This window comes from Poeciliopsis prolifica, unplaced genomic scaffold, assembly GCF_027474105.1.
Source record: "Poeciliopsis prolifica strain line A6 unplaced genomic scaffold, Auburn_PproV2 SCAFFOLD014, whole genome shotgun sequence".
Classification (NCBI taxonomy): domain Eukaryota; kingdom Metazoa; phylum Chordata; class Actinopteri; order Cyprinodontiformes; family Poeciliidae; genus Poeciliopsis; species Poeciliopsis prolifica.
Genome location: NW_026562389.1, coordinates 7,746,879 through 7,774,382, shown reverse-complemented (window position 1 = coordinate 7,774,382; position 27,504 = coordinate 7,746,879). Strand labels below are relative to the sequence as shown.

At 35.9% G+C, this 27,504-nt stretch overlaps 1 protein-coding gene across 2 annotated transcripts; it reads left to right on the top strand.

The window, feature by feature from the left end:
• Positions 1-1,153: 1,153 nt before the first annotated feature.
• LOC129366254 (calcium-binding protein 7) lies at positions 1,154-27,504 on the top strand. Of its 2 annotated transcripts, none has more exons than XM_055039995.1 (5): positions 1,154-1,897; positions 19,641-19,784; positions 20,774-20,886; positions 23,005-23,155; positions 24,285-27,504. In XM_055039995.1, exons 1-5 carry the CDS (start codon positions 1,789-1,791, stop codon positions 24,413-24,415), a joined length of 648 nt encoding a protein of 215 aa, XP_054895970.1. In that variant the 5' UTR covers positions 1,154-1,788; the 3' UTR covers positions 24,416-27,504. The 2 variants fall into 2 exon arrangements, with proteins under 2 accessions (XP_054895970.1, XP_054895971.1); XM_055039996.1 differs by lacking the exon at positions 24,285-27,504 and adding an exon at positions 23,696-23,782.

Here is a 27,504-nt window from a genome sequence, read left to right as displayed (position 1 = left end):
AACTAAAAGATAATTATAATAATTGAAAGCTTTGTCTTCACTGAAGGGTAAAAATAAGTTTGCAAATATAATTTTTATAAAAATGAAAATAAAAACTGTTGCATCACAATTGATACTTCTTTTCCAGAGATGCTTCTCATTTCCAACCAGATATACAATTCTTTACATTAAACTTGTGTAACTTACATTTGTGTAAATATGACAGCAGCAGTTTTATGAACTACATGTCAGTATTAGGTAGTCTAATTATCTCTTAAATGTTGAAACACTCCCGAGAAGTTATCATTAGGAAAATACAGCAATAGCTTGCAACCCCTGTCCAAAGGATAACTTTGGAAGTATATACATATAGTATATATATTTAAATTTGAACCAGAATAGAGCTACAAATTTAGACTGGATTCATCAAATCAGAGTACAGAGAAATAAGAAACTTATTAAAACTTTTGCATAGAACTCCATAAAGAACTTTGCTGTGTAGGAGAATATTTCAGCTCCAAATAATTGTCTCTGTACTGAAGTCATTCACCTGTCATCCATTCTGCCAGAAGCCAAAATGCTGTTCAAGGTAAAAGCCATTAAATATTCAAGTTGCTCCAATTTAAAAGTAACATTTTGTTGCAAAATGAAGAAGTTTATTTTTTAAAATGCTGCGTCGCATTGAAATTCAGGGAAACATTATTGGTTTTAAAGTTACAGGTGTTCTCTCCGTCCTTTCCTGCAGTCACCCCATGGCAGCAGTTCTGCCTTAATAAGTTTATGACCAACATCTCTTTAACAAAGCATGGCATTGTTTTATTGCAGTGAAGTATAATAATTACTAAACATTTTGTTAGTTATTTTATCTGAAATATGCCATGATTATATGATAGTCACAGACACAGAAGAATACAAAAGAAGAGAGGGAGCGTTCTACACCAGGGGAATGCCTACTCTCATAAAGTCTGTGTATGTGGATCTGTGCGTTTGCGTGCGTGTGCGTGGGTATGTGTGTGTGCACATGAAGCCTGGTGACAGTGTAAAGACCTGAAAAGATGAAGGAGACTGACAGCATTTCTGATTTCTGCTCGGAGCTTTATTCGACCTCGTTCCTCCCATCTGGATTGCTACGTGTCTTTGTGGCAGCGACCAATTAGGGAACCATAAATTAATTAATGCTTGTGAAGATCTGAACACGTGCCAAGCCGTCATCATTCCTAGTGTGCTGGGGAGACAGTTAAGTTAATAACCCGTTTTATTTATCAGTCTAAAGGCTTTTCATCGCGTCCCTTTCTGACGAAGGGAGGGTATCAGGAGCTCGGAGCGCGTTGAGTGAGCGCGCCTGCAGCAGCAATCCAACAAGTGGAAGCGTGGATTTGCTGGAAGCAGATTTAAAACCAGGCAGTCGGGTGATATGTGACCTGCCGTTTTGAAACGTTTTAAGTCAGGAAGCAACACCCTCCACTACTCAACGTGGAGCTCGTCCTGACCAATCGTAGTGCAGCGGTCAAAGCATTTTGCGCGCAATGTGCATTTTTCAAAAGGCTGCTGTGTTGTTTTGCTCGCGTGCAACTGAGCTGGAATGAGGTGAGACTCCATCTGCTTTTCTTCTGCTCTTCATTCATGGACCGAAAGGAAGCGTGAAGCGAACGCGCTGCGGATTTCACCGCATCTCCCAGTTCATCACCCATGCTCTCCATCCATGAGCACGCTGCTCCGTTCCCTCGGTGACCGCAGGGGGAAGTTGGAATCAAATCTGTAGACATTTCTTTATGACGAGGTTGGAGGTGGGAGACACAGATTGCAGTCATGCCGATGCACCCAGTCACCTCTACGTTGATGTACCGGGGCATCTGCACCATCCCCGACATCCTCTCCTACAGCGCTCCGGTGAACCTGCCCGAAGACGAGGTTGAAGGTGAGAATGCACCTGTTCACACGGACCGCGCGGCCATCACAGGGCTGTTTGTGAGTCAATGTTGACAGTGTGAATTCATGACAGGGTCATACACTGACATCTGAGCTGGTGAGCTTCCAGCAGGTAGTTGTATGACGGAGGCACACAGTCAGGACCTTGGACAGCTCTCAGACACATTTGGGCATTCCTAGTTGTACTAACTGTTAAGCTTGTTTTCCGTTGCCATATAATTAGGTTGAATGAAAGAAAATCTGCCAAATAATCAAACTTTGCCAACTATGTCACTTAGATCAAATTCAATCTTAAAATGACTTAAGTGTGCCGCCCATTCTAAGAGTCACATTTTTATTCAAAGAAATTGTAATAACAAGCTGCTCCTGATCAGACCAGTGAATAATTTGCAAGACAAATATATAAATAAATAAAATGAGGGCTTATAGCCAGAAGATGGATTTATGGAAGCTGAAATCGCCTGGCTCATTAAACCTGGAAGCACACATCTCTTAAAGGTCATGATTTTCTGTATAGCCTATATAAATATATATTTTGCAGCTTCATCATATGATGTGCAACTTTTGTACTAAAGCTAGAACATTAGTATCATCATCTCTAATTTATCTGTTTTTAATGTATCAGTTTAAAACAGGAGGTGCAGTGACAAAAATGATTAATTGTTACTGCTTGTGATTCACTGTTTATAGGATTTATTTAAGTAAAATAAACACTGGTTCTGTTCGATAAACTATATATAGTTTATTATTTTTAAGTCTAAAACTAACAGTTAAGAAATCTAAATTTTTATGGTGACTCTCAGTCTCAGCTGTCACACATAATGGCCTGCTCTTCTCCCATCTTTCACATTGTTGCTGTTTTTGATGATCATACAGTCAGTAGCTCACTAGGAACAATGACGTGTTGGAACTCAGCATAAACTTAAATGGAATCGCTGTCACATGTGAGATGCCAAATTCAGAAAATATTGCAGTGCTTTTCACAATAAGACAAGGAAAATGAAATCACTAAAGATAAAACATGATCTGGTTATAACTGGTTATGTTGAAGTTCTTTAACCCCTAAGAAAAGAACAGCTTATGATTCGATTCTTATTCTTACCACATACTATTGTCCACATACTTTGTTCCATGTGGACAAAGTGTTCAAAAGGCATGTTTAGAGATTTGAATGCATTGGTTTACATTTTTCAGAAATCACTTTGTGTGCCTATTGGAAACTGCAGTGCAGAGCACAAAAGCTATTTTGACATTTCTGAATGCCTTAATTGGCAGATTGAGACATCACTATATGCTTCTATTTGAAAACTGATTCACTCCCATTGAAGCATTGGCAGAAATAAGCACACCTTTTCTTTGCAGATTTTTCAAGGAAGTCCATGAAATTGTAATGTTACTCTTCCACATGAACATGCCTACATAATACAAAAAAAACATACATTTTCTTTTTATGGGAAAAAGTTAAATTAATGAAAAAACAAAATGAAAGAGGTGGAACATCAGGAATTTTTCATTTGGATTTCCTTATTGTTTTCTTTTAGCAAAATACTGTAAGATGTAAAGATTAAGATTGGCATTGTAGTTAAGTTGTTCACAAAGTGTTACTTTAAACAGCATCTTAAATGACTCTCTGCAGACCATAAACATGGCTATTCTCTGTTGTTGTCATTGATATTTGCTCCAGGAGAAGCCAAGGTTGTTGCAAAAGTGGATCTCTGTTTTCCCTCCCGCCATTCCAATTTAATTTACAATCAAGCTTGGAGTGCAATAAACAGGCAACACTTCATTTAAACGCTAATTAATCAAATCTACTTATGCCTGCTGCACACATGCTGTCACAAGACAAACAGAGCCATTTGGGCTTTGCAGCTCAAGTCATATTGGTGGTGTGACAGGAGAAGCACCGGGATGCTTTGCAGGCAGCACATGGGAGCAGAGGTTGTTGCTGTTAAAGGCAGCTGTTTCAGTTTTTGGAGATCATTAGCGATTCAATGGGAGAGAAATCTCAGACGAAGAGGAAGGCTTTCCCCACATGGTCACTGACTTACCTGGATAGTGTGACTGAGGGTTTGTGGAGATGGGAGAAGTAGAGTAAAAACGTCAGATTTGTTATTTGGCTTAGCAGATGCATACAAAAATGCTGCTTTTAGCACCATTATCTTTGTAAGTCTTCAAAGACAGATGAAAGAGTTACAGAGGAGACTTTAAATGGGAGTTTTACAAGTCTCATTGAGACTTTTATGCTGCATGGCTTTTTAAAGATACAAACACATTTAGTGACACAAAACTTAGTATTAAAACTGCATTAAGGATGCTTTCACAGAAAGCACATAAGAAAAGTAGTACTTGCATCATTTTGGGGGAGAATGTGAAAAAAATTCACACCTTTTGATTTGTTTCACTTTTAAACAATGTCTTATGGCAGGCTAGAATTTGCCTGCTTGCCTAGACTTGAGTTCATGTGAACTTTCACAGCTGCCATAATAATGTAGACTAAGGGTACTTTTACACCATCTGTGTTCAGTTCGTTTAAATGGACCAGTTATTTATTTTTATTAGAAACTTGTAGCATAGTAGCATTTTTGAGCTACTTACATGATCATTTGATTCATGTAAGCTTTTGCTTTTAAAAATTCAATGAACATACCCTGAACCAGCAATCCATCATAAACATAATGGAAGACTATTTTCAGTAAAATAAAAAGGAACTTGATCATTCAGAGCTTTTTATGTCAGAGAAATAATATAGCAATTTTTGTTAGATTTAACTGGGAGCCAATGAAGAAAGGCTAAAAGAGATGGCAAAACCAGTTAGGTCAAGGCTTCCTGACTGCCCACTCTTTAAATATTGGTCAGTTTTGAACTCTTAAGTGCACTGAGCAACATTTAGTACATTTTGATTGAATTTTTGACAGTGGTTTTGGTTCACAAATAACTTATTGATGAGAAAACTTGCTGCTTGAGCAACAGAGTCTCGTCATTGCTCTCGTCTCCGGAGAGATGGACGAGAATTGGCCGGGAGACAGAGGTGGCACATACATCAGCTCATCCGTCAGGGACGCGGGGTTTTGTCACAGAAAGAAATTGCGCTTTAGCGAATATGTGCGTGTGTGTGTGTGTGTGTGTGTGTGTGTGTGTGTGCAATTGCATCCACTGGGACCAAAAGCTCAAACCGAGGATTTGATTTTCAATTATTGAAATGGACACCTTGGGAACAGACCAATGGCACTGTACTTTGAGGTTGTGAAGACTATCAAACTTTGATTTACACAAAGCTTTTTAGAATCTCTGGAAGGGTTTTTTACACTGTACATACATGCATGCGTGCATGTGTGTTTGCGTGTGTGTGTGTGTGTATGTCTTTGGAGGATGGGTGGGCAGAATGTGGAGGGAGGTGGCAAGTATCTTAATGCACAATGTTGTGAGCATAAATTGAATTGGACTCCATATTCTCAATTTCCCCTCCCACACAAGATGGAAAAAAACAGTTGATCATATTACTGCAGCTCAATATAGTTTAGACCTCCTCCACTAGCCACACACGGACTCTCACACACACAAGCTCAGTGTCAATATCACTGCAGGTGGAATTAAGTGGGTAGCCCATTTCCACACTGCCTAACAACAGCCCTATTGGAAGAAGCTTCAAAATTCTCCTGGGGCTGCGCCTAAAGCTTTGCATTATTTCTCAAAATGTGAATCATGTAGGTAGTTGCCAGGAGTTTTCTATTCACCTAAATATGAGATATTGACCATCTTTGGATCCCCGCAACAACGATAAGGATACAAACATGGTCAATATCTGATATTTAGGTGAATAAAATCTGCTGGCTTGAGGCTCAGCCTCAGGAGTATTCATTGTTATGTCATGCCATTGATTTAGGCTGAATATTTTTGTTATTTGTTTGGTCTGCTTGATGACTTTTACGTACTTCAGTCATCTGTTAATGTTCTCTAATTCATCACTAAAAACATTTTCCTCAAAGCTGATGGGGAACATTTAGTTCTGTTTTTTTAAATTATTTTTATACTATGATTTTCTTAATTATAGCCAGATTTCTTCTGTCGCTGACGGACTCTCTAGGGAAATGTCCCAAAAACCTCAAAACACCTTTCTTAATTTGGGGTGAGAATGAAAAAAATCAATTTATTAAAGAGCAAATCACAAATTGTTACATTGGAGGAATTTAATTCGGTTGACATTCATAGGTGAACTGCTTAAAAAAGCAGTCTGGCTGTGTAGGGTCAGATTTGTATGTCAGCGCATAAAATTCCGCACTAAATATTAATAGTACTTCTGAAAAAATATTAGTAAAAAGCCAAAATTATTTTTTCTTTGCAGAAGCATAATTTCTCACAGAAAAATATATAAAAACCCTCCCTTTAATTTGATAACATTTATCTTTGTACAATCCCCATTGCTGTTTTAGTGTTTCTTTTATTTAACATGTAATAACACAGATACTTATGAGAAGAGGGTTTCCTTTTTATTCTTTTCATCCTGAATTCTGGGTGCTCTTGGCGCTCTCTTCTCTTTATTTTATCCAATGGTTTTTCTCTGTCATTCTGTATTATGAAAAAAGGTCAATTTTCTGTCTAAGTAATCCTTTACAGTTTCCTAGACAATTTGTCTGTCTTGAGGTGTTTTTTCGACATATCCTGATTTTCATCCTAACCTGCCTGGAGTGTTTGTATCTGAAAAGCTCAGACTTTGTTTCCTCTGTCCAAAACACACAGGCCTAATTAAAGTTTGAGAAGTGCTTAGCAAACTCCTCTTGTGTGATGATGTAGATCAACAATCTTCTCTTTGGCATGCCTCCTAAACCTAATAGTTGTTAAGAAGGATTATTGATTATTTCCAACAGAGATTTGTCTTACCTTCTTTACAATCCCTGCTTACTGTTCCTTCTGCCAAGATAAACTTAAGCCTTTGAAAGACATTGTTTGTCACAGTCATAACTGCTTTTAGCTTTATAATCACTGCTCTGATTGATAGTAGTTTTGTCAAATATTAAGTCTAAATGTTATATTTATTCACCTGGGGGACAAAATAGCATGGCCTAAAATAATCGAAATATAGTGCAAGGAAGAAAGGGAAGATATTAACACAAACCTACTTTCAGTTGGTTGTGAATAAAACTTACTGCCCTGGCAAGGAAATCACTGATTAGAGAGATAATGAGAGGTTCATGGTAATTTTGGAGAAGCTCCAGAGCTCCATATCTCAGACAGGAGAATGTGCTCACAGTGTAGCTCGGCAAATTCATTCCCTATTGATCACTCGCTAATGACAAGAGGTAGAGTTATGGTGGCATGAACTAAGCAACCGATGAAAGAAAGACATAAAAAGTTTACAAGACCTTCAGGCAAACTACAACGGTGTCATGCCCTGCCCGGCCCCTTCCACTGTAGGGCAGGGAAGTTGGTCTGAGCTTACAGGAAGATGGACAGCAAGACAATAATTCCAAACATAGAACTGAATTAGGAAAATTAAGATCAATGCATATATTTTAGATATTGAAATTCTATTGGAAAGCTGTTCTTAAAATAAATAAATAAATAAATAAATAAATACTCCCCTTTCAATCTGACAGAGCTTGAGCTCCTCCACAATGACCAAAAGAACAGACGTCTCCTCTCTACATGTAGAAATCTGGTAGAGACAAACTCTGCAGACTTACCTCTATGATTATTACCAAAGGTGTTTTTACAAAATATTGGCTTCAGGAAATACAAATGCAGGCAAAACTATGCTCTGTTGTATTAAGAAAAAGGGGAAAAGGTAACATTTATTTTCCCTCTGCACTACTTCATGTTAGTATATCAAACAAAATCCACATAAATATTGTAAAAATCAAAGATGTCTGTATTGTGAAAAAATATAGATGAAGGAATAGGAATGGTTTTGAAACACTTATGTATTTCAAAATACTATGAAATACCAGAAATAACACTAAATGATGAACACCATGAGTAATTAGAGAATTTATCACCTCATGCAAATTTATAAAGACAAAAAACAAAATTGGCTCTTTTGGATTGTGGTTATTTGTCGTTTTGACTCATAAAACCTCCTACAAAAATCTTTCCTCAAGCTGCTCAGAGGTCCAAAGTCATTTTTATTCCAGGAAGGAGTTTCGTTTTCAGTAGTAAACATCTGAAGCATTAAACAGAGCTTTAGTTGTTCCCTTGCCATCAGTTTTACAAATGCAAATAGCATTGATTGACAGCTTTTAGAAAAAACAAAACAAAACAAAACTGAGTTTCTAATGGCATAAACTGCCTGTGAGGCATTGCTGATGTTACTGCTAGACTCCTACAGTATCTGCAGCACCAACATTGACTCATTTCTTTGCCCTGAGCTGCAGGGTTTACTTCTATTCCTCATGAAATACTTACACGAATACAAATGAAGATATTTAAAGATGTCTGCGTTTGCTAGGAGAGACAGGAATTATGGACAAACGTATAGTGTGTAGAATCAGTGGGTGGTGTGTGTGGGTGCACATCTGAGGTGTCAGTTGAGACTATTTCAAACTTATGGTGTCTAAAGAGTGAAACACAAAAACACACATGATAAAATGACCAATCAGGATGGAAGACGATATCCTGGCTTGTTTTCGTTTTCACATGGAAATGAAGCACATGTGTTTATTCAAGTCAAACCGCTATTTTTCTCAAGTGTTCAGCTCAGCTATTGACTTCTATGAGCTTTCAGGTGAGCTCTCATTCCAACAAGATGTTTCAAATATTTCAGAGAAAAACTGAACCTTCAAAAAAAGAACACGATTAGAAATAAATGTCTTTTTAAATTACTGGCAACATGAGACTTTAACTTTCACATTTATTATGTCTTTTGATTTTGAAGCTTTAAATATATTTCACAGAAACTGACACAAGCATCTTTATATTTTATTGAGGCAAAAAGAGAAAATATATCACAGCATTATCATGAAGAGAATTCATAGAACAAAGCATCTATCTAGAGTTGAAGAAAAGATGAACAAAGAATGGAGTTAAATTCCAGAAAATCTTAAAAGAGAGTATATTAGATGGTGAAGAAAAATGAGACTTAGTGGAAATTCATCAAGGAGAAAAAACAAAATATGGCAGCTACAGTGGAATAGCTTAGATAAATGCATGTTCACACAGACATATGAACAATGTCTGGGAGAAATTCCAACAGTTTGAAGGTGGTGGTTATAATGTGAGAAAATCTGAGAAAGTTCAGGGATTTGAATAGATTACAAGGCACTGTATATTCTGCAATTTAACCATCTTTTGTTTTTAGATAATTAAGATTATGTATGATACATACTGTATTTTCTGGACTATAAGTCGCAGTTTTTTTTTTGGGCTGGGGGTACAACTTATACTCCGGAGCAACTTATGTGTGGAAATTAATACATCATTATATCATATCACATGTAATTTTCACACTAAACTGCAAGAGGGCGCTCTAGGCCTGTGTTATTCTGCTTTCGATGTTGTTTACAAGCGACAGTTTGGTAAACTTGTAGCATGTTACTTATGCTATAGTTATATGTATAACTCTTAATATGTTATGTTACCTTACCAGGCACTTTCTCAGTTTGTTGTTTGTCATGTAATGTTCAATTATTCAGCCTGTTGTTGCCTCTATTCTTTCTTTATTGCCTTTCAAGATGACATGTCTGTTCTTAGTGTTGGATTTTATCAAATAAATTTCCCTCAAAAATGCGACTTATACTCCGGAGCGACTTATAGTCCGGAAAATATGATACATCTATTAAGAAACAAAAAGATTAGGGCTCCTCTACACTAAGTCACTTATAAATGATTTTTTGTTATTTGTGGGTTACAGAATATTATGTTCCTGAATATTGCTATAAAATAAATAAATAAGAAGTGAACAAAGTCAACTTTATAACTAAATGGCAACAAAAAGTACATTTGTGACATTGCAATGTGTTGCGCTGATGGTTATAAGAACAATAAATCTTACTTTGCTCGTCTCCTCCTTCACATGGCTCCGTCCAGCACTATTCCCACTCTCCAGGATGCATGGCTGCCTTACACAACCTGCCAGACAGACGGACAGACAGGCAGGCGGAGATGAATTTCAAAATGGATTTTTTGAATGTGTCACCTGCCTGGATTTGATATATGAAAAAGCTCCACTTGACATAGATAGTGATAAAGACGTGAGTAGAAATGAGCCGTGTCTCAGAGGTTGATGTGACCCAGCACCTCAGCTGGTGAGCCACAGGTTTGGCAAACGTCTTGTGAAAAACATAGAAAGAGTTTTATACCATTTCAGTAATGTTTGTATTAGTACTTCTTTATGTACATATCCAAAGAAAGCTAAAATGTATAAAGTAATTGTTAAACATCTTTTTATTTCCATAACATATTTGAACTGCTAAAAAGAACAAGGTGGAAATGTACAACATTGATCAATATTCTGGCCTGAGCATTATTTTAAACAGGTTTTTATTTACACTTCATTTCCATTTCTGTGTTTCTACAGAAATCTTTAAAGCTTAACAGTGTAACATTTATTTAAAAAAATAAATTCTTTACACTGATGGCAGATAAAACATCATGTACACGAGCTTGATTGACACCTCTAAGACCTGACTATTATTGATTGTTTTTGACCGGGATCATTCCTACTACTACTAAATGGTATGATGCTTTTTTCTCTGAAATGTCTAAATTTTGCATCAGATGTAATAGAAAATACACCAATCTACTTTTCGCTGCAAACCCAAAGCCCCCAAAATGGATTTTTAATCCATTTTAGAGTGATACATGTCAGTGGGTTTGTTTCTCCTATGTTTCAAATGCTTTATGAGATATTTTATCAGCTTTCTTCAGCAATTTTACAAGGCATAAATATATGATGCACTGCTTCAAAGTGAAAACCATGCTGCACCTCCTGAATCAGAGCTTCAAAAATTGGCTTGCGAATCTCATCATTCCTGGTGCCCATCTGGAAGTGCCATGGTAATAGACTTTACTTCCCCAAAGTTTTTTGAAATTTACAGAAAAAAAAAACCCTTAGGGCTTCTGAAATGCTATGGATAATTACAAAGTAAGTGTTGAAGGGGCTTTAGCTTCTACATCAAATATGTAATCTTATATCCAAGTTGTTTATTATGTTTTTTGAAGATTCTGTTTTGTAGATTTCTGAAACATTTTTCCTGGAGATTTGCAGAGAAGCTTCTTAGCATTCATAGCCAAAGTGCATCTTCTATTTGTTATGTCTAAGTGAATGCATGTTAACACACGGCATTGTCAAATAGCACAAATATCAATACGCTGCACAATATTGAAAAAGTTCAATGAGGCATAAAACTGTTTTAGAGGCGTGATTATTTGGCTTGGATTATAATTTGCTTCAGGGCAACCTCTTTTCAACCATCTTAACAATCAGTGGTAGAGTGTCTTTCTAACAGTTTCCTGTATTATGTATGTATTGTCTGTTTAAAGGATAATGTGAAAATTCTTTGCATTTCAGTACAATTTGTGAAGAAAATTTGATTTTTCCATTTTGTGTTCTCCCATTTATTTCATTTGTGTGGGCCTGTATGCTCCACGCTGGTTCTACATTACAAAACATGGAAATTGTAGTTTTCACCCATTAACTCTAAAAACGAGCTAGTCTTTTCTCCATTCTCTGATGCTTTTTCCCCAAACTTCATGGAGACACATTGGAGTGATTTTGTTTTGCTGCTTTGCATGAGTCTCCTCCAGACTTTACTTCCCAGTGCATAATATAAGACATGAAATGCATCCGGTATATTCCGTATATATTTTATGTAAATCATGTTTACAGATGTACTATTGCATCCTGGCTTCTGCAGAAGCCAATTGTTCCACTCATTGCTTTGCACCGGTATGTCCTCCTGAGCAAGTCTGTGGCAACTTTGGATGGTTGATTGCATCAGGTTGTTAATTTTAAATCAGTCTCTTATCCTTTACAGATAGTTTTAGTCATTCACATCACCCAGATCAACTACCTTTAGTGGGACCAAAGTCATACTGAATTTTGAAGCTGGTATTGGTGAGGAAGCACTGACTTCCCAAGTAGTTACATTTCTAAGTTTTCTCTAAGTGTTCCAAAAAAACAAAACAATTTGTATTTGGCTGGTTATTTTCTTCTAACAGGGCCCCCTGAGGAAGACACTTGAAGCATTAGAAACCAGTTTATGTCTCTTTAAATGGTGTTCAAATAAATAATTAACTATATTTACATTATGTCTTCTTCTTTAAACGTCAAGTATCCTATTTAGCAACTGACAGCAAATAAGAGTCATTGGTAAAATAAGCAGGTATGAATTACTAGTAGAAGAATAGACAAGTTTTTACCCAAATTACTAAACTCTGCTTAATAAATGTGGCACCATTTAATAGAAATAAACAAGCTTTCAACATAATGAAATTTATCTCCTAGAAGTTATGCTACAACAAAGAAATGATTGATCAAACACTTCTATTTTTTTGCAATGTTTTAGTCCTGCAGGTTACAAGTGGACTATTAACCTGCATTCTGGAGAAAAGCGCAATAGAGAAGAAGATTGTTACAGTTTAAATCAGTTAGACTAGATTTGCACATCCATTTTTACTTAATCAAAGTAAGCTGTGTCCCTCCACTATATACATCAATTGTGTCTTTACGGTAATAATAAATGCTTTATCAAAATTAGAATGAAAATACGGCGTTGCTGAAGTGTTACAGTTGACATTTCAATCACGTCAGCAAACACAGTCTTCTCACAAATTCTTAGTTAATCTTTTTCTCTGGCTTCACTGACATCTAACCTCGACAAAATAGGTCTTGATAGAAAACACGAGGTGCAGATTAACGTAGAATATTGTGAAATGTGATGACTGCAACAGTCGGGGAGGTTGAATCAAAGTAATTTATTCCCATTTTGATCGATTGCCACGAAGGAGTGTCTCCAGTAGACTTTATTACCTGTGAAATCAACTATGATGAGTTCTGGAACGTGGAGGTTTTTTTTCCCCTGCAGCTAATATTTCTTTCCTTTAATAAACAATATAGCCCAGTCCACAATAGACGAGACAATACTTGGAGCGTAAAAAAACTCATCTATAAATGAGAAGACACCATTAAGTTGACGAACCTGCTAAGACATTGATGAATAATTCGCAAAGCATAGCAAATGCTTTTGATAGCTCACATCCAACCTTGGCTTGAGGTGCTTCTCACAGTTTCTTTTTTTGCCTTGTGGGTATTGGCCTGGCTCAGCTTGGGTTTGTGCTGTGATGATGAAAACTTACAACTTTAAAAAGAATAAAATAAATAAATACATTGGAGACAGATCAATGATACTCTTTCCCTCCTGGAAAATAAAGAGAAAGAACAAAAATCAGCGAAAATTTCACTACCGTTTACCGTTTTCCATCATCCAAGGTCAAGTGGGGTTTAAAAAGTTAACTCAGAGAATTTTTTTTTTTATGATAAAACATCTCATCTACCTCTACATTTTTTCCTCTCTTCCTATTTCTTTCTTTGCTTATATCAGCGCTGCACTAGCAAAGTTAATATCCCGAAAACTTCATGCCACCCAAACACTCAAATGGGATTTTCCCTCAACATTCAGTCAACTTAAAAACTTGCCGTATACTCCTTTTGTATTCTCCAGGGACTTGTTAGTAGCCTATTATGGTAATAGAAAGTCTTCTGGGTGTTTGAGAAGGCCCGTATCTCGCTAAAAAAATGAACTGAGGTTCCTATGGGTGTTTAAAAATAGTCGCCCTAGGTTCACACAAACAGCACCGCAGTGTTTTTCTCATCCTGATAAGGTCTTACATAAAGAGTGGGTGTGCTGCAATTACTGATCCAAAGCAGCCCTGAGCAGATGTAGGTCTGACTGCAGCAAAGAGGATCTATGGTTCTGGGAAAAAAAGAAGCTCTGGATTATGTTCATGGATACTTCACTTTCACAAAAACCCTGGCATTAGGTTGTTATGCTCAGAGTGCACAACATGTAATTGGCTTTTTTTCTTTTTGCTGTTATTTTTAGCAGCAGTGAAGCACTAAACGTAAAATGTATTGATGCTCTGCTCGGGGGATAATTCAAAAGGGTAAATATGTGTAATGTGCAAGAATGTTTTTCATTTGTGCATCTCCATGCGTCATCAAAATATGGACTGAATTCAGTAAATCAATTAAAAAAAATAAAATTGTATATGCATTTCTTACACAGAGTAATTGATTTCAGTTATTTATCTTATTTCTAATGATTATGGATTATGAAAATCCAAGGTATCATTCCCAGAGAATTAGAATATTTGGTTGAAAACAATAATATAATGACATTTAATACATAAAAAAAATGTTATAACTGACACTGTCATAGGGGTGACTGACGTTATCTTGATAGTTTCCCAGCAGACAGAAGCTGAAAGTGTCCAAAAGGAAGATAGACCATAGCTCAAAAAATCTATTATATTATTGAGAAGCATCTTTATGTAAAGATTCTTTATGTTTGCATGAATCACCTGAGTTTAGCTGCTTTTTCTGTGTACGGTATGGACAATGATCTGTCTAGTGCTTCTCAGTAATATATATGTGCCACATATGTGGTATGTACTGCACACAGCTTACACATTACCTCAAAAGCTTTAGATGCTTGGTTCTTGGATCTCAATCTCAACTTGGGTTTATCATCCTTCATTGAATCACACCGCAGGGAACCAGGCGACTTAGCATCACCAAAAGCTCTTCAAAAGATCAAAACAAATACCACACACATTCAACCATATTCACACCTTCCAGGAGGTGCTGCGGTCTCAGAAGATGCAACAGCAGCAGTCAGAAACAAAGAAAAAAACAATGAAACATATGGAAATGTAGTTATCCAATAAAATGAAACAAATGATGATGAGAATGAGATTGATCTTCCAGTAAAGGTAAAATAGAGCATGTTAAGAGATATTAAAGGAAATGTTCATTCTTGCTTTCATTTGAAAAATGATTTATTCCTTCAACATGGAACATATTTGATTTATTCTGTATGAGCTTTGGTGGCTTGACACAAATGTTTAGCTACCCTCATGCAACATTTGTAAAAACACATTTATTTTCTGTCTTTGCTCTCTGACTATACAGTCATTCACAGAGTGAATGACTTTATAGGACATCTAGTGGAAGGAGTCTTACATGTCCTCCATTCTAGCAGCTGTGTTTCCATAAAATTGTTTAATTACAGTAGACATTTCTAAAATGAATTAGCAATATTGTAAAAACTCTCGTGGTTTATTTGGCAAAACTGCAACTGAAATATATTCTATTGCAAGTCACATGATCTACAACTGCTTGCAGATGTTGCCACAGGTGAAAACCACGAAGAAGAAGATCGTTGGAAGTAATTTGAGGATCATGGCACAGCAAGGTTTTTAATAACTTGTAGCGAGAACAAACATAGTCAGATGTAATTTAAATTGCTTTTCTCATTTTATTGAAACAACATTTTTGCAAAATTGTATTTTTACAACATTTGTGGATTATTGACAAAATTTTGTAATGGAAATGCAACTAATGCAAAGGGCTATACAACAATGCAAAGCATATATCAAATGATAGAAAGATTTAAGTTTAAAACATAAAAAAGGTTTTTAAACTTATTGAAAGCTGTGTGCTTTATGTATTATGCACTATTCTCTCCAGCTCAATAAGACAAGATTTAGTCTGAGATGCTGAAAGCTGTGGACATTGTGAGCCTGTCATGGATACCTCTTTAATGTCACTTTGAGGATTGGGACAACCAGGAGTGATGGTTGTCTCAGAGAGTGTGCTCCACTTCTCAGCCTCCCATTTTTTTACTCTCGGAGGCTTTGATTGGTTGTTGAACTTCTCATTCAAAAGGAGCGATGTGGCTTTCATCTTGGCCATGAGGCGAAGATGAAAGTAAAAAAGTAAAAATTGTACTGAAGAAAGAGTGGCACAACTTCAACTTATTTTTACTCAATTAGACATAAAAACTAGCCATTCAAGAAATTACTCCATTAAGATTTGAAAAACATATTTGGTAAAAAGGCTTCACAAGCACTGAATAATTGATCACAACATTAGTCAGTATTTTTAAATGGGTACAATTCCTATACGTAACATAATTACAACATAACAAAATAAGGCAAAATAAATATTTTCCCAAATGAGTTTCTTTCAATATAAAACCTATTGAATTTTAACAAAAACTGCAAGTGTGTGTCTGTGTCTGGTGATATTTTGGTAAAAAGAAGCTTGTTCTTCAGTCAGCAAAGTAATTTTACTCCAGTAAGAACAGTGATACTTCATAATAAAATTACTCAAGTAAAAGTAACTGAGTGAATGTAACCAGTTACTACCAAACTGTGTATGCCTCTCCATTCTACATGTGTTTTGTGGATCTATGCTGCTGGAAGGGAGGAGGACCAGAACATGCTTAGGTATGATACGCTCTGTCCTGCATAAGAATACTTTGTGATCCCCCTGAATGCGCTGGAGCGGGATGTCTGGGGATGTCCAACCTCCACATGTTCTGCTCCAGGATAAACGGAAGACAATAAATAGACACATAACTCACAACACTGAAACTCGCTTATCATGTTGTAGTCCAAAAAAGCCTTCGGACATGTTTGCCTCTGACGAGAGCTGTTAAAATGTCCTTTGAACTAACTTAAAAAATAATCTGATTTGTTACAGCTACTTTTCTTAGTTTTGTTCAAGCTACAATTTTAATTTCAGAATTATTCCAAGCAGAGTAATATCTTGAACAAAGCTAATAATAAACAATTTATAACCTTCATAGACAGAATGTTTGCATTAGATAAGAAAATTCTTATGTCAGTCATTGAGCATTTGAACCTTAACAAGGATTTAAAGAAAACTGTAAGAATTAATTGTCTTTCAAATGGAACAATTCAAGTTATCTGTGCAAATAAAGGCCAATATTACATCTATTCACTAGGATAAATGTTCCGGCAGAAGCACTTTTTAATTAAGTTTGAGTCACTGTTAGGGATATGATTCCAGTTCAATTAGGGCTCATAATTAAGTAGAAGCAGGATAAAATGAGGATATTTAGAATTTATTTGGCAGGATGTGGAAAGAATTGATTTTTTTTTTTTTTTGCAAATTACATTTGCAGAGATTTCGCATGGTTTGCTTCACCTCAGAGAATATTTACTTCTTTCAGCAGGAGTGTGTGTGATATAGTTTTAAGTGGACGCAAGAGATTTAGGTAATTTATTTGTTTTGCTCATGTTTCTGGAGTAGATAGGAGGTTTATTGTATTTCTGGTTTATGCAGCAGGGGAATTTCTATTCTGAAACGATTGCTACAGGAGGAAGCACCTCCCTAAGCAACTTGAGCTTGTTCTTTAAGACCTAAAACATTTTTTTTTTCTTTTTTTACACATGCAATTTACTGCGTAATACTCACTACTAAAAATATGCTGTTTGGTTGAAATGAAAGACTAAACATTCTGATGGTAAGAGACTGTTAACCTCCTATTCAACCCATCATTCTAAAGTAAACAGAAGGACCTCAGGTGGATATCTCAGAATTGTTATTCTGTAAACAATAAGATCCACCCAGAACATAAAAAAAAAAACCCTGCTGGAGGCATTCAATGATTTAAACTGTACCTGCAGGAAGACGTCTTGTAACGAAAAGCAATGGGAAAAACAGCTGCTCCGACTGTCACTTCGATTTGTTTTATAAATTGCATGCCCAGATGTAATCCATTGTAATACATGATTGCCAGGGATGCTTGTCCCAATGGCATAATGTCTGCTGCATGGACATGTACTTGATTATGAAAAAACATTTCCTGGAGATCTGCTGCAACATCATGCATTGAATGAGACACTGTTTCCTGCCATCATTGATATTCCATGTTTCGTTTTTAAGCTGAAATATTTGTCAAACTGTCATGTTGTTTTTTTTTTTTTCCTTTTTTTTGGCTTGAGGCGTATCCATTTGTTGCAGTTCTGACACCCGATAGATTCACTGGTGCAGCAGTTTTCATTTACAAGATTTTTGGCTTTGCAGTGAATTAATAAAGTTTCTTTAGAGTTTCACTCACTTAGTAGTTTTTTCTCTGCAAACTCAGAGGCAAAGATAATTTCAAGCAGAATTTTAATTCAGTTCACCTAGACGGCCGCTCTTATCAGCTGTTTACCTTCAACAAGCTATACATTATTTAACAATCATTTGATGTTTGGCTTTCTTATTTTCTCAAACCCACTCAACCATTTTTCAGGAAACAATTTTTTTCTCCAATGTTACCTTATAAAAGCCCTGAATCTCGATGTATGTCCAACTATACGGACGTTACAACAGTGACTATATAGAATAGAATATCTATTTCGTTACGCAACACAATACCCTCAAAATTATCTTCAGTCCATTTGTTATAATCTTGCCACTGATCATTTTAGAAGAGTACTTTCATTTGGTAAGTGAAAATTTTAACGTTTTAAGTACTTTTTTCCTCACAAAACCACTGGCGTTGCATTTCCTTTGGCGTACATGCATTTAATGGTTCCTCTCCATCCCGTTTGGCCAATATAGCAGTCTTCTTCCGTGACATTTTACAAGGACGGAGCTTGAGGAGACAAATCTTTGATCATTCCTGTCTGCATAGTCTCCCTACATCCTCCAGAGTCAGGGGTCTTCTAAAATCATCTCTTATTTTTTGCTCCTCTCACAGTTTTTCTCTGTCTGTGACCTGAGATGGTCATGGAAAACATTTTCTGCTAAACCACTGCTGTTTCTATTTAAGTGGTTCTAGTTATGTGGCTCGTTAACATACCTACAACCACTGCTGTTTTCTGGTAGAGGCAGCCACATCTTTATTTCACATCTCTTTGCTTTTTTAGACTTCGCAAAGCCATCCTCTTTCACAAGATGGCAGCTCCTTTGAAGGAGAAACAGGTTCACACACAATGGGTTGTCAACTATAATATACATTTAGTATGGCAGCCTTTTCCATACATCAACATGTTGTTTAGAACCAAAATCATACCTACAACCTGAACAGCAGCAAGAAAATAAAACATGCTCTGATGTCACTTATCTTTTTATTTAGCTCATAACTAAATAAAGTTCTGTTTTATTATTCATCGTCACATGAACAAAGTTGCCATGAAGTCTTTGGACATGTGGGGAAATTTGTCACATGACCAGTTCAGCACTGATATAGAGTCAAAATTGTGTTTGGTATATACACAAAACCACAGAGATATGGAACGGTTTGCAAATACGTACAACTTGTTCGATCAGTAGTTGTTTTGTGAAACATTTTGAGTCTATATTTACAAATGCATTGCATGGAGACTAGGAAATATATCTACTGGGAGGCTGCACTTTTCCTTTCATTTATAGAAGCAAAGCCTCTTCCTTCTAAGCTATTTTTGGTTGTTGCACTTCGGATTTTGGCAACCAAGAACATATGCGAGAGGTTTGATTCATCCCTGTAAAATCCACGACCCAAGGCAGAGAGCTCTGCCCCCAAAATGTTGCTCTGATTTCAGTTTGTTCAGGAGTATTCGTTTTATTTTTGCTCTTTTCAGTTAACTAATAGAATCTGTTCTCTTAAGCTGCCAATCTCCTTAAATAACTATGACTCAGGCATTGATGCAGCATAACAAATGGGTCTGTGAAGGCTTTTCCCCTTTCATATCCTGATTTGGACCAAAACCTCAGCTTATATGTGTGCTTGTTTTCTCCGCAGAAATCCGCGAGGCCTTCAAGGTTTTTGATCGTGATGGAAATGGGTTTATCTCGAAGCAAGAGCTGGGAATGGCCATGCGTTCTCTGGGTTACATGCCAAATGAGGTGGAGCTGGAAGTCATCATCCAGAGACTTGACATGGATGGTAAGATTCTTGCTTCCTTTTTTCTGATTAAACAAACACTTCGAATTTGAGTTTTTAGCTACTTAAATTACTTTTCTCAAGGTCTATTCAAACTGTCCTTTCTGGATCCATTGAGCCCAATTAAAATTTCTTTTGTAATCAACTTTTACGACTAAAGCAGAGACTTTGCTCAAAATAAGTGCTTGTCCAAATGGTTGTTAATAAAATTGCTGTATGTGAAATATTCTGAAAAGTTTAAACTACGATAGTCCTAAATTAAAAATATTGACAAATAACTTGTTTTATACAAGAATTATATTATTTATGTACCTTGTGGCATATGGCTGGCTGATTGGTTCCTCTCCCGGAATCATGCACTAATCTGGATTCTTACTCTGACTCAGAAAGAACCAGCAAACCCAACAAAAAGCTTTGCTTACAAAAACAGGACAATTTCCTTTTAATTTCCCTCTCAAAATAGTATTAGAACTTAACAACGATACATAAAAGCCATTTGTCTAGACTTACAAGATGCAAATAAATCTTCACTCTTATTTTAGTTTAATTATTTTGGCATATCAAACCATTAGTCATCAAACATCTTCCCTTTTTACTTGTAGTTTGAAGCATACACTTAGTGTTAGAATCTACAATAATTGCGTTTTAATACTTTCATTGAATTTTGCCCATTGATTAACGTTTCTTGCTGCCGTTGTTTTGTCTTACAATCCATAATTAGAATATTTAATTTAGTAATCATTAAAAAAAAAAAATCTTAGTCCCAAGAAATACACAATCATACCTACAATCTCATTGATTCTTTTCTTTTGTATTAAGGATGACTTAATGGACAGGACTTTGATTGACTCTTCTATAGATTTTGATAATTACTGGTTCACATTACACACATACATTTCAAGAAAACTCATTCGAAATCCTCTTCCCACCCACAAATTGCCTAACTGTAGAATAATTCACAGCCTCCTGTGATTTCTTTTTGTTTCTTGCAGGCGACGGCCAGGTGGACTTTGAGGAGTTTGTTACTCTTTTGGGTCCAAAGCTGACAGCGGCCGGGATGCCAGACAAGTTCAACGGCACTGACTTTGACTCAGTTTTTTGGAAGGTGATTATTATTCAGACATTATTTTTTCCTCAAGAGACAGAGGGGTTGACAGAAGAGTCTCAGGTGTTGCACATTACCCAGCAAAGAGCCATTTAATGTCAGACAAAAAGTGGCTCTAATTGTCATGTTCTCTGGGGCATTAATAGGACGACTTCATTGCTATGACAATGTTATTGCTTTGATCATCATAGCAAAGTAATTACTAAATTATTTAAAGACATCATATTAGGTAATTGTCTTCTCAGGTTGACAGTGGAATGGAAATAAGGATGGTGATAACTGCTCCTGTTCTACTTGTGTGATAAGAGCAGTGAAGAGCTTGAAACAGAGCTAATAATGGAGGTCTCTGAACATTTGGTACATCCACTGCATGATAATAAAACTCTGCTTGAAGAGAAGGAAGAACAGAAAGGGCCAGATAGCCTAACAGAACATTACATAAACCATGTGGTAGTTTGCTGCTCGATTGTTCACACAGAGCCTCCAGTCACACCACTTGGCTCAGGCTGAGCTGAAAATAAGTAAAATACAAACCCAAATCCAAACAGCTGCAGATGCCTGATTGGAGAAATGTTGACTTCAGTTTTAATAATAGATCATTATTTGTTAAGTTTAAGAAATGACATATTTGTGTATCATTCAGTGAGAATTGTTTTATTTTGGAATAATAATTTCTGTTCATCGCATTTGAGGTGAACGTAGGACTGGCAGTATCACAGCATTTGTTTATGAGAGCTACAGTTTTAGCTGTGCTTTCTGTTTTCTATATTCATGCACTCACAGACACATGCAAATCCTGCCAACCATGATGAGTATTTTAGTACTTACATACAGGTACATAACAGTCTGACTGGAGACGAGCCATATTTTTTGAGAAATAACCTTTCAGCAGTTATTATTATTATTTTTTTTTAATAAGCCCACATTTCTGTCATTGAAATTATGTATTCTAATATTATAAGAACTCAAATACCATATTTCCATCAGCTGTAAGCAAGAAAGAAAGTCACGAAAACATCAGGTTGTGTGTAATTAATCCATATAATGTGTTTCATTTACTGACTGATTCCATTACATTGAGAGGCACTTGCATGTTGGAAACAGTTTTCTTTTAATTAAAAAATAATGTTGCTTCAATTTTCTAACAGCGTGACACCAAATTAACTTGAAGGCAAGGGAGCTCTTCCTAGATATTGTAAGCTGTAAATAGATAAGTTTCAAACTCACGATTCCTCTGCAAGAGTTTATCATCATCGGTAAAACAGGATTTATTTTCACTTTTTCAGTGGTTGTTGAAAATGTTTCTTCAAAGATGCATGTTCAAAGCACTAAACTGCAGCAAATGTCACAGTTTAACTGTGGTGTAAATATGTTCTTATTTAAATGTATTGCAACCTATTTTAGCATTTTTAAAAAGATAATTTAAATTATAAATAATTCATGTGGTGGTCAGTTAAGGCTAAGCATAAAAAATATTTTCATGATCACCGAGGATGAAAAGTTGTTTAATATTTAGTACACAGCTTGTTTTTTAACAGTTCGGATTTGAATATTTTACCTTCAGATAAGAATACTTGTTTTCTTGAGACATGAAAATATTTGGCTACGTGTGGCAAGATTGTTATCTCTTATTTCAGCTGGAGGTTTTCTGTGTGGAGTTTGCATTTTTTCCCAATGAATGTAGCCTATGTGGATTTAAGGTTAATTAGGGACTGAAAAGTGTACTACCTAATGAGTTTGTGTGTCAATGGTTGTTTGTCTCTGTATCTCTATCTGGTCCTTATCTATTGCTATCTATGTATGTTACCACTGCATCTGTGCTTCATCTTGGTTTAAATATGATGCAATCGAAGCACAATTTGAAAATCTTCATGTCAGTAAATGAAGCGTGTCATCGACGATGTTTCCCAGTTTAGTACAGTATGTGTCTATTGGGATGAAGAATGGAAATTGATCATTGTGCTGCAGAATAGGTAAAACAGGTGACCGTTATCTTGGTGTTCATTTGTAATGCATAATTAATACCATTTGTGTTTGTTTGCTTATTGCATACATTTGTTAGTGTGGGTCTTTGTTTGCTGTGTGTGATAGTAATTTTCTTTGTGTGTGTATCTCCAGTGTGACATGCAGAAGTTGACAGTTGAGGAGCTGAAGAGGCTTTTGTATGACACCTTCTGTGATCACCTTTCCATGAAAGACATTGAGAACATCATTATGACTGAAGAGAACCACATAGAGAACCCAGAGGACTGCCAGGTCGATATAGACAGTAAGTAGCAAACCTCTTAGCAAATCCTGTCTCTTTAGTGTTTTTACTTCTCTGAAACAAATGCATAACATTTTTGTTCATAAAAAATACTGGATGTATAAGTTTTGCAAATATTTTTCAATGTTAAGTTGTAGCAAAAACAGTGACTTGGCTGAGAAAATATGGAAATATTTTAAATATTTTTATGCTCTTTTTTACTTTTTAGATATATAACATTTCATCATCAAATAATTGATGGTAATAACTTTCTAATAGCAATTAATAGATGGTATTATGAAAGAGAGCTAACATTCTAACTTTATTCTGACATTTCTGCTCTGTGTGTTAGAGTCTAATTGTGGTGCTCACTTTGTTGTTTCTTCCATTTTCACAAATTCTTCATCTTCAGGATGTTCTAAAGAGCTTCAGTCAGTCAGTGCTCAATATGTTTTGTAGTATCAATTTGAGCATTTGTGTCGCTGTTTCATTTTAGTCCCCTTCTTTAATAACTGCCAAGTAATTGACATCTCCAAAGAATAAGTAAGTAAATGCAATCTGCAGGGTGAATCCCGTTTGGTGGGGTTCGGTGGAAACATCGGACATAACCTGCCAGGAGCAGGATCAGAGGCAGAAGGAAGAGAAAAGATTGGCGGAAAATCAAACAAAACAAGATGAATGACATCCTGTAATCACAATTTAAGTATAATAAATGAGGATATAAAACCTCAGCGAAGCACTTTCTTACTTCTTTGGGAAGTTATTGCAGAAATTCCTACTTAGTCTATCTTTGTGCAAATCTTTACTGAAAAAAAGTCAATAAAGCATGGAAAAAGGAATAATCTTGCACTTACAGATACTTACAGATGACTGTGCTTCTCTTCAAGAGTCTCAACTCACCAAATGCCTCCTATTCCACTTGTTTGTTATCCCAAATCTCTGATTTGCATTTCAGTCTAGGTGTAATTATGCAGCATACAGGTGTGAAAACAAATCATTGTGGCAGTGTTGGCCCCCTAACATTGTGTTTTCAATCAGATTGTTCATACGGAAATAACTATCAGAAGCTTTCAGGCATTAAATGAGTCACTGGGCCTCCAAAATCTTTATTTGTCTTCCTTCTGTCTTTCCTTCTGTTTTTTTTTTTTTATAGGCTCCAGTCCAACACAGCAAGTCAAGCAAACCTGCGTGCGCAAGAGCCTCATATGCGCCTTTGCCATTGCTTTCATCATCAGCGTAATGCTCATTGCAGCCAATCAAGTGCTGCGAAGTGGCATGAAGTAAAGCCTGTGGAACTCTAGTAGCTTTGATATCCACCTAATGGCTACCATAAAAAAAGAAAAACAAAAAACAACAACTGAAGAGACAGTTAAAAGACTTTAAAATGGACATCCCAGAACTGCAAGACATGCAAAACATGCAACGATGTGATTGCAAATTTAATAAGAACACTTAATGCTTGGATTTGTCTTAATTACAGACAAAAATATCCTTTCAAAGACACAAGGATAACATATTCAAAAAGACCAGTGTGTACTATTGACAATACATATCAATCTTCACAAAACCTTGACTACTCATCAGCTGCTTGCATTAAGCAGAGTTACATTCAGAGTTGTGTGCACTTTTGAGACAACTGTCTTGGCTGTCCTGTTTTGTATTTGTTGAGTGTACCATGTCGTTTGGCATGAAGGCAAAAAAAAAAAAAAAAAAAAAACGTTATCCAAGAGAAATCATTGGAATGTTTGCAGAATTGCGTTACAGAGATTCAACAGGATTAAGATGTACAAGGTCTGAAGTGAAGTTGCTGGTAGGTACGGCATCGATAAAACAGTAGGGATTGAGAATCATTTGACAAGAGTCAAAGATCACAAAGGGTTTGCTTTAAGTTGATTGTGTGTATGGTTTCATTCATTTACAGTTTGAGATCAGTTCTTGTTGAGGTGAAGCTCTCAACAAGACAGAATGTGACAGAAAAGTGACTGGTCAAAGAGGGATGGGACACGTTGGAAATTCCTCGCACACTCTGATTTGGAGACCTCAAAGGAGTACTATCATCTATGCATGAAATGCATGGATTTAAACAGTTGTCTTGATACATTTGTAAAAGTTCCTATTAATGTATGAATCATCATCACTGTGTTGTTTTTATTAAGGTAAAAAACTGTGAGCAAGATGTGTGGTAAAAGATCTGGGTAGATAAAATGAAAGTCAATTCAACTTCAAGACAAAAAGTGGTTGCTTTTTCGAAAGACAAAAAAATATTTTGAAATAGTTTAGCTACTAATGTTTAGCTACAATTGCCAGCTCTCAGTCATCTTTCTCCACCACAAAGCAGCAAATGTATTAAAGATATATCAGCTGTTATCCATTTAAGCCAGTCTGGCGTGTGGTAGGGATTCAAATATGAACAAATGTACTTATTAATTTTTTTCTGTCTGTATGCAGCAATAAATACGTACAATAAATGTGTACTGCTGTGAACAAGCAGTTCTTCAGCTGTTACTGGATCTACATATAGTAGAAATCTGTTGAAACAATGGAGTTTGGCAAAGTAATACATTATTAATTTCTCCACATTTAAAAGAGAATGGGTTTGAAACAAGTTGTAAAATAATGCAATAACATAAAAAAAATAGCACCATATGCATTAGAAGTGTAGATTTGGATTCTTATGCATGCATTTAATGATGTCTATTAGTCCGTATTATCAATTGCAAAAGCTAAGGAAAGACTTATTACATTTTAAATTGCTCAGAGGCCACATGGTATATAGACACAATGTTTTAATCACGACGTTTTGCATTTTCCCTTTTGCAAGGAAACATTTTGTTTTACCTTAATTTAAATAACAAATCACAAAAAAGGCTCAAAAGAGCCAGAATGAAATATTTCCACTCTTTTCTCCATTTTCGGCTCCATAATGCAGAAATCTGAATTATTTGCATCCAGTCATTACACTTAATTAGGAGTACTGAATGGCCACTTCATGGACAGTGACAAAATTGGGCTATTTTCTCCTAGAGCGAGAGTGGCCAGTCCAGGCCTCCACAGCTGCCATCCTGTGACTTTACATAAATCCCTCCTCCAATGCGCCTGAATCCAATGAATGGCTCATTGACGGGTCTCTGCAGAGCTGTATGACATACTGCTGAAGTGAACAAAACAAGAAAAAGCAACCTTATCAGGAACATGCTCAGAATAAAAAATCTAGATCACTTACAACATGTACCTTTGTTCTCATTCAGCACTTTAAAGTGTGTTTCAACACACAACTCAGTGTCATGATTGTTCATCCATTTCTTGGAAGAGTGTTATCATTAACAAATCTTATCATGGATGTATTTATTTTTGATAAGAATGTCATAGAACAGGTATAAACTGAGGGCAAATAATAAGTCAGTTTTTTTAGGAAGGGGTCATATTCTTGGAGTTTTAAACATTTGATCTGTTGCCTTATTTTTGTTAACACTGGCATTGTACATACACATAGAAATCTGTTCTATGTATTACTTACCAACAGAGCTAATTATAGAAAACTTTATTTTACATTTACAGAGTAACAATAATAATAATAATAAAAAAACTATCCAGACTTGTTGCTAGTCTGCTACACTTTCTCTCCACTGTACTGTACTTTTGATACATGTCCTTGAATATTGCAAAAATGTTTATTGAACGCATAATATCTGTTCATTGACTCAGATGTTTTGTCTGTTGGCTGGTATTTCGTATGAATAAGCCCATACAACAACTGTGTCTATGTGAGGCATGTGTGAAATAAATTTCAATTTGCCAAATGCACAGTTGTAGACTTTAAGATGATTCTATGAGACACCCTGGATCAGTTTCATTGTATTGACTGACAGCCCTGACATATCAAATTGAAATCTATAAAAAGTAATGGATTTTTTAGGGTTCACTGAATTTATGGATTGCTCTTTTCCCTTTTTTTTTTTGAGAAATCTTAGGAGTGCTTTTGGTCTCATCTGTTATATTTATCCCAAATAAATTGCCTTTTACATCTCTTTTTTCCACTGCTAACATGTTTAAAGGCCTAAAATATAGTACAAGAAAGTGCAACAGTATATAAAAATATTTCAAATTTGAATGTAAATTTAACTTATTTTTAGGTCAAATGAACAACAGAAGAATTACGTAATTTGGTAATACCTTTTTTCACTTAAAGAATTGCAGCACAAACGTATAAACATGGATCTTTATGTGAAACTAGTTTTATTAAAAGATTCAACGTATCAAGCTATCATATCCCGAGATATGGTAGTGCAGAAATATTGAGTGTCTCTGGATTCCTCAAATCCAGAGATACGCAAATCTCTGGAGATCTATATACAACATAAGGGGGAAATGAT

What these genes read in the sequence shown, in the direction of transcription:
- LOC129366254 (XM_055039995.1), top strand. Translation starts at nt 1,789, where the DNA reads ATGCCGATGCACCCAGTCACCTCTACGTTGATGTACCGGGGCATCTGC. An exon ending in TTGACTCAGTTTTTTGGAAG is followed by an intron (nt 20,887 to 23,004) that starts GTGATTATTATT and finishes GTGTATCTCCAG; the next exon opens with TGTGACATGCAGAAGTTGAC. An exon ending in CTGCCAGGTCGATATAGACA is followed by an intron (nt 23,156 to 24,284) that starts GTAAGTAGCAAA and finishes TTTTTTTTATAG; the next exon opens with GCTCCAGTCCAACACAGCAA.